The sequence below is a fragment of the Zonotrichia albicollis genome, unplaced genomic scaffold (genome assembly GCF_047830755.1).
Source record: "Zonotrichia albicollis isolate bZonAlb1 unplaced genomic scaffold, bZonAlb1.hap1 Scaffold_406, whole genome shotgun sequence".
Classification (NCBI taxonomy): Eukaryota; Metazoa; Chordata; class Aves; order Passeriformes; family Passerellidae; genus Zonotrichia; species Zonotrichia albicollis.
In genome coordinates, this window is record NW_027428437.1 from 22,970 (window position 1) to 31,310 (window position 8,341).

At 39.6% G+C, this 8,341-nt stretch overlaps 1 protein-coding gene across 2 annotated transcripts in view; it reads left to right on the forward strand.

Annotated features, from left to right (window-relative positions):
• The window catches only part of LOC141727954 (C-terminal-binding protein 1-like), a 28,506-nt gene extending 20,659 nt beyond the window's left edge, over positions 1 to 7,847 (forward strand). Inside the window, exon 7 of one of the 2 annotated variants that reach the window (XM_074534238.1) lies at positions 6,387 to 7,847. In XM_074534238.1, the coding sequence (XP_074390339.1) occupies positions 6,387 to 6,570 (184 nt within the window). In that variant the 3' untranslated portion in view covers positions 6,571 to 7,847. Of the gene's footprint in view, positions 1 to 6,383 lie in introns of both variants that reach the window. The other variant, XM_074534237.1, reaches the window with a different exon arrangement.
• The last annotated feature ends 494 nt before the right edge of the window (positions 7,848 to 8,341 follow it).

Genomic DNA, 8,341 nt, shown 5'->3' on the forward strand with positions numbered 1-8,341 from the left:
TGCTGTGTCTGGCTATAAATGCTCTTACAGCCTTTTTTCTGTTGGGTTAGTATGTGAGCAATATTTGTATATTCAAGTAAAACAATTCTGGTCTTCTCCAGTGTTGCAGTGGAAGTGTTTTGGTTTTTTTCTGAAGGTAATGATGCAGCTGTAGGTTACAGAAAGACTTTCAGTAATAAACTTGCATTGTTTTGTGGCCTCCAGACACAAGAGAGAGCAAGTAACCCAGTATTGAAAGCAGTGCAACAGCCTGTGGTGATTATGAAAATATGTTTAAAATAGCTTTTTCTAAATTATATGTTTAATTTTTAAGCAGAAGCATTTGAGAGACTTGATCTATGTATTCTCAGTCAACTGTGAAAGCAGGTCTTAATAATTAATAGAAAGGGGCAATTTTTTACATCTAATATGCACATTCCTGAGTTACTTTGTTTGCTCCAGAGTCATTCTCTGTCCCTTTACCCCTAGCAGCTATTCTAGCAGCAGGTTCTTCCTAGTAGCCAGCTTCACACAGTTTTTATTTATGAAAAACACCTGCAGTTTTTGTGTTTTCCACTCTGATATTTACACATGAGTAGGATGAAGGTGGCAGAAAGCTCCAAATGCCAGATTCCCTCAGGGCCTTGAGGAAAGGGGCAGTGCAGTCCTGTCACTGTTTTGTCGTAGCTCACTCTCCTAATCCTCATCCTTCACTGTCCTTCCTCAGGCACCCACTTTACCTTTGCTGTTGTTTAGGAGGACTCCCCATACTTGCAGTAGAGGGGGATCCTGATTTTGTTATCCTGTCCCAGTGACTTGGAGCAGTCTCATCAGAAAGGGGTGGAGGGGTGGCAGGGATGAGTGTCACCCCCTCTGTCACCCCCTCTGTCACCCCCTCTGTCACATCAGGAGCCACAAGTGCACCAAGGGAAAAGAATACCTTGGATTTGGTGATCACAGCACTTGATGTTGATTTCTGGCAGTGTGCCCATAGCCCTAAATATCCAAGAAGGGTGGTTTTATTTGCTGAAATGAGAAGCTCAAGCACACATGTTCTCCTCCACACAGCATCTGGTTTCAGGGACTGCAGTTTGGGGTAGTGAGGACATGGCTGAATGTAATTGGGGCTTAAAGGCAGGTGTTGCTGGACAGGAGGTAATAACTCCAACCCTGTCATGGCAGTTGAGAACAGGGGTCCATGCCCAAATAAAATGCAGCTTTTTGTTCTCATTTTGGGGGTCACAAGTCCAGCAGCAGCAGGCTCTGCAGCCAGAAATTAATTTTAACTTAGGAATGTTTGGGGGAGTTAATGATTTACAAGGTAAAGACCATATGTATTCAATTTAAGCAGGGTAAACACAGAACTGAGTGGCCTTTTAAGACATTGTTTCAGTCCTTTTTTTGATAAAGAAAATTTATTGTAAAATTCTGATTTCATTATTTTCAAATGCAAAATAAAAGTAATTTTAGGAATTTTGTGGCAGGAGTTAATAGTTACACAATAAATGTTAAAAGCTTTTTGGAAGGGCAGTAGAATAGTGTTAGAAGGTGGGTAAAGGCAGTTACTACTGTGTGAAGTGTAAAATATGCATCACTTGAAGCCCAGGTTTTATGGAGGAATTGGTTTCAATAGTGTTTGCTGATGCTTAATTCCTACCTGGATTAAGTACAGCATTTGAACTGATTGTTCAAACCAAGTTTTTCCATCTTTTCTTTGCAATCCAAGATGATGTTGAATTGAGTGAGTTCTGTAGTCTTTCACAGACAGTACAATGTTTCAGATGTGCTAATAACTGTATCATACTCATGTAATTGCATTAGAAGATAAGACCTGGGATAATAATTGATATGTTAAAAAATGCAGATATCTCTTTTAGTGAATTAAAACTAACGAGGTTGTTTTATTTTGGATATATAATTCACTTGTATTTTGATGTAGGACAGAAATCTCAAATTACAGATATTATCACAAGCTAAGAACACTGAGCATTAGTCAGCAGATTGTAATCTAGATCATCTGAATATCATCATATTCTGGGGAAAACAAAACCATTTGCTGTGTGAAATGCAAGACACCCTATCAACACTAAAGGTCATGCAAACAGGACCTGTCCCATGGGTAAAGATCAACAATACTCCTGAGAAGGAATTGTTTGTAGTGGTCAGGCACAGCATACCCTGATCTGGTGTTACCACTGTGTATTTGTTACTGAGCTGTGAAATAACTCCCTGCCACTTCCTGTCACAGGCACAGAGAAATTCAGCAGCCAGGAACAGTGGTTGTACCATTTATGGACATTTCCACACATCTTCCTGCCTCCCTGCAGGTGGAGGATAAGGCTGGATATGGCTCTGAGCATGGCAGGGAGTTGGAACAAGTGGATCTTAAAGTCCCTTTTATCCCAAACCATTCCATGATTCTGTGAATATTTAAGTACTGAAGAGGGACATGGATGGGCATGGCTGGATGTTGGTAATTCAGGAGTTATTTCACGTTGAGGTGCTTCACTGGTGATTTCCAGATTCAGTGCATGATAACAGAGTGAAAATTGCAACTCTTCTAGGACAGACTCAGTTTCTTTAACAGAGCTTGATATAGTGAATTCAAGGTGCTTCTGCCATTTGAAAGATAGGTGAGAGTAAAGTAGAAATTAGAGTTGCCTATCTGTTGTAATTAAGAGGGCTAGTGTGGTTTTTCTCCTAAATTAAGACTACATAGGGGAAGGGGATGGAAGAGTATGAATTAATTAAGAGGTATAACTGATTGCTCACTTCTGCTTTCACAAAAATTTAGTTCAGTGGACATTCTACCTGGAAAACATTTCAGCTTACTGCTGCCAGAGGAGGAACATAGAGGGGAACTTATGAAGTGCTGGAGAGGATGTATTTGCTGGTTGAGAATAGAAAAAATGGAAAGACTGGAAAAGCAATAAATAGCAGAAAAAGGGAAAGTTCTATAGAATACAAATGCTCACGGATAGAGGCTGGAATTTATGTGCCCTTTCAGAGATAGGATTTGAGCAACACTGATGATTAAAAAGGGACAAAAAATTCAAAAAGAGGATTGCAAAGCAGGGTTAGGAGTGGTCAAGTTCAGTGCAGTTTCTGTGGAGCAGGATGGTGTCTGTATATTGGCTGCTGCCACTGTGTGGCTTTAGGACAAGAAAAACAATCACAGGGCCTCTGGATGTTACTCAAAGTCTGTAGGAAACCTGTACCTGAGGTGAGGTGCTGGCAGGTGGGATCCTGGTGGTTATGGCTTGGTGTCCATGGGAATGTCCTTATACTCAGCAAGGATATTTGGAGTCAGTAGAATTACAGATGTGCAGTTTGAAATGTTTAATGTGCTCGTAGGGTAACTCTTAGTGCTCCTGATCCAGCACTGTCCGTTTTCACCAGGGAAGGCTCTGGCTTTTCTTCCTGAGGAAAACACAGTTGCAGAAGTTGCTCTCTCCTTGACTTTTTTCCAGCTTTGGTGTGTTGATACTGAGGGAATATGTTGTTAGAAAGTAGAGATTGTGTTGAAAACAGCTGCAGTGTTGGACTTGTAAATGGAAATTTGTGTTGTGTTGTGTGTCTTGCACAGCACCTAGAATAACAGAAAAGCTGTTTCAAAATTAAATTTAGGTAAAACAATACTGTCTGACAGTTTTCATAGGCATTGAAGCAAATTTGATTAATAAGATTCAAATGGAGTTACTGAAACAAGCAACTAATTCCATTAGCAAGTGCAAATGAATTCCAAGGAGCCTCTGTGGAGAGGGAATTAGCGCAGGACGCCCTGTGAATGTGAGCAGAGTTGGGAGCAGAGTTTGCTGGCCTGCAGGAGGTGGGATCAGTCCCAGATGCAGTGCTGGGTGTGCAGGAGGCTTTGCCAGGATCACCAGGGCAGTGTGTGCTGTCCCTCTTTGCCATGTCAGCCCTGCTGGGCCCCTCTGGCTCTGTGTTCCCAAAAGTGCTTCCCGTGATGTTTCCGTGGTGGGAGCAGGAAAACAACTCGGAGTGCCTGATCCAGCTTTTTTCTCCTGAGCCTTGCCTAAGTTCTGCACTCATTTTCTGCCACTTTGAGGGAACTTGGGATGAGCAGCACAAACATTTATTACCACGGAGAAGATGCAGAAAAGGGGTGAAATTCCCAGGTGCATTGAGCTGTGGTGAGGAGAAGATCAACAGCAGAATAATGTACTTGAAAAAAGCTCGACAAGTGCCTTTTGTCCCAGGTAGTCCTGGGTAAACCCTTGGGCAGCAAAAGCTGCAGTGGGTGGTGGTTTTTGTGTTCAGGATTTCAGATGGATAATGCTCTCACCTGGGTGCTTGGGTGGGCAAGGACAGCAGGAGAGAATGAGGGAAATGAGGGATGAGTGGGCAACTTTATGATGAGCAGGGAGGCAAAGGGTCAGTGCTAGTGGCCAGTGTGACATAACTTGCAAATAGGTTTTGAGGTATTTGACTTTAAAAACCTACATATTTTTATTAAATCCATGTGTAGCTGTTTTTATACAGCACTGTGAAGCACCAGTGTTCATCAATTACATCTGAAGGGAATAGTAAATTTGCAAGATTTTTTTCAGCCTGATAACATCAGAACCATCATAAAATCAATCTGAATCAGAGGGTGATTCTTTTGTTGAATTAACAAAATATTTAAGCCTCAGTGTTTGTCCAGATAGAGGAAGAAATCTTTAAAACCATCCATAAATTTTGTGTTTGCATTTCCCTTTCTTGTAGTCTGCCTAAAGCACTTGTCCTTGTGTAACTGGCACTCGTTCTCAGTCAGACAAGTGCAGTGGCAAGTTTGCTGCTGAAAAAGTTACTCAGGTGCAATAGTTTGTCATCCTGTTATTGTGGGGGTGTTGTGGCTTTTTGGGGGAGCTGTCAGGAAGCTAAGACTGCAAAAATAGTGTAAACAAATACTTTTCCAAACCACAGCAATGAAAATTTTAAATTCCTACATGAGAATGAGAGAGGACGAAAAGGAAAAGTTGTAGAGAACATATTGCACAGACCTAGCTGGAATTACTTCTTGTTGAGGTTATACTTTAAGAGGAGCAAAACTTGAACGTGGTTTCCTTTGCTGTGCTGTTACTCCTGCTATTCAATCTGAAGAAACAATCTGGCAAACTTTCATGTCTCATTTGGTTAAAATACAGTGCATGATTTGCTTTATGTAGCAGCATCTGCATGTGGCATCTCACTGGAGCTGAACCCTGTGTCTGTAACTGGTCTGAAAGCAAAAGAAGCCTCTCTGTAGCTCTGGAAGGAGGCAGGGTGGGTGTACAAACCCAGGGCAGCACAGGGAATATTTCTGTGTCTGCTCTGGGGTGCCCTGACCCCCAGGCAGCACTGACTCTGACCCTCATCCATGGAGAAAGTTTCCCAGACTTCAAGATAGACTGGAATCCACAAAAGTGTGAAATAGATTATAGAGAGCAGTGTGGGTGTGTCACTTGGGGAGAAATTGAGGGTTTGGGATTTTTAGTATGCTGTGGATGGCAGCAAGATGGAGGGCACAGGGTGTCATCCTGGGTTTCTTCTCCATGCTGCTTCTTCCTCCTTCTCCATGGGTTTGGGTGGCATTTTGTAATTGGGCAGAAAAGTCTGCACTGTGGGCTCTGTGGGATCAGTTATTGGGTTAAAAGGGAAAATAATCCAGGTGTCAGCTCTTCATTGGATAGTTCAGTCTTGTTGGCCATTTTGTGCCTTCTGATGGAAGGCTGCAGAACTCCGAGCAGTGAGACTGTTGTACTGATCAGAAATAACGAACGAATTATAATTATTATATATATATATATATATATATAATTATTTATATATTATAAATATTATATATAATATAAATATATTATATATTTATATAATATTATATAAATTTAAATATTATAATTATAATTATATAATATTATATATAATATAATAATTATATTAAATAATATATATTTTTATATATTATTTAATATAATTATTATTATATATATAATAATTATTAAGATAATTATATATATGTAATTATTTTATATATATATTATTATTTATATATTATAAATATTATATATAATATAAATATATTATATATATTTATATAATATTATATAAATTATAAATATTATAATTATAATTATATAATATTATATATAATATTTATATTTATATATAATATATAAATATAAATATTATATATAATATAATAATTACATTAAATAATATATATTTATATATATTATTTAATATAATTATTATTATATATAATAATTATTAATATAATTATTATATATATATATAATTATATTAAAATTATAATTTAAATAATAACGAAGTGTGAGCACGAGCTGCCATCTCAGTGCCTTCAGCCCGGCCCAGAGAAGCTCAGCTGTCCCCGCTCTAACGCCCTGTGTGCCTCTCCCCAGCAGGTACCCCCCGGGCGTGGTCAGCGTGGCCTCCACGGGCATCCCCGCGGCGGTGGAAGGCATCGTCCCCAACCCCATGGCGCTGTCGCACGGGCTCCCCGCCGTCGCCCACCCGCCCCACGCGCCCTCCCCCGGCCAAACTGTCAAACCAGAGGCTGATAGAGAGCACCCCAGCGACCAATTGTAGCCCACAGCAGCATTCCCTGCGCCGCGCCGGAGACAGCAGCTCCGCTCCGAGCAAAACCCTGGATTTGGATTCAAGGCAAAACCATGAACTTGCAGGAGGAGACGATTATTGCTTCAGAAACTGGTCCAATATACAGTATAAAAGGAAAAAAGGTGGGAGACAAAAAGAAGATTCGGAAACATTTTTTTCCTCCGTATAAATTGTAGTTTGTCCCTGTCCAGTGGACTGATTCACTGTTTCTGTGTCCTATGGGTTCTTTGTTAAGCAAGAGAAGTTAGTAGTTAATTATATCATGAATGTACTTGTCTGTGTACAGTTTCTAGAACATTAAAAAGGGTTTGTTTGCTTAGCTGTCGACAAGGAAAAACATAAGGGAGGCATTCAGCAAACCAGTTTTGAGATTAAAAATCCTTTCTTTTATATTTTCAAACATGCCCAAAAATGAGGCAGTTGGCAGACTTCTCAGGACAATGAATTTTTCCCATTTTTCTTTCTATGCCACACAGTGCATTGTTTTTTCTACCTGCTTGTCTTATTTTTTAGAATAATTTAGTAAACAAAAGAAAAACAGTTTCTCCTAATTTTGGCGTGAATTCCCTTATTTCAAAATGAAGACAACCTTGCAAAGAGATTTTGAGGAAAACAAAAAGGTTTTGTATAAACGAGCATTGTGCTTTTTGTCACCAGTTAAAGTATATATTATTGGTGGTATCTGGAAAAGGCACTAGACTACTGAAAAGTAGCAGCATTTCATTGCCTACATTGATTCCTTCCTGGTAATGTGGTAGGCTAGCAATATTTTTGGTTAAAATCATGTTTGTGACTGTAACCATTTGTATGAATTATTTTAAAGAAATAAAAATCCCAGACAAATATCATATGTGTAAAAATTTTTATTTCTAGTAACTGTTTATTCAACTTTTATTAGGTTTCTTAGCTGTAATTTTTAAACAGATGCTGTCAAGTATTTCATTTCTAGCTTTACTTTGCTCTCTGTTGTTTGTAATACTGTCTTGGAAGCTTGAAAAATAAAAACAAAATAATTCTTTCCATACCATTTTTCCCTTTACATTTCGTAAATGTTGATCTTTTTTCCTGTGTTTCTAATGGAGTTTGAAATTAAGATGGATTTTGATTTGTACACCGGCATCATCAGCTGCAATGTGGTAACAGCATTTACGCCACCACTGTGGCCAGAGCAGAGGAGGTACAACAGCAACACAACAACAGCAGTAATAATAATAATAATAATAAATGTCTTTTGCCGAAGTCCAACACGAGAAGTGTCCATTGTTTTATTTGGTTCTGTGATGATGGAAGGCTGCAGCAGGATCTAATTGTATTTGCTTTATTGGAGGAGTTTGTTTCTTTGAGCACAGGCAGAAGTGTGTTCCAGGCAGGTTAAATTCCAACTGGATGCTGTTCAGGCCTTTCCTGTGCTCCTGAGTAAGGCATCCTTCATCTCTGGAAGTTTTTTAAAAATCAAAAGTTCAGCTGCTTCAGGAGGGAAACCCATGGTGGGCAAAACTGACCCTGGGCACGAACCTCCTTGGTGGTGTGTTGTCTCTTTTTTCCCTGTTGGTCTGAACAGAGCATCCACCTGAACAGGGTGAGCTGGTTTTGTGGGATCTGTGGGAAGTCTTGGCCCCCATTCCTGCAGGCCTGCAGAGCCTCCAGCTCCGTTCAGGAAAGGGTAAGAGGCTGTAAATCACAAAACTGGAATTTGTGGGTCTCTACGCAGGGAGCACAATGTACAGTGAAATGTTATCTA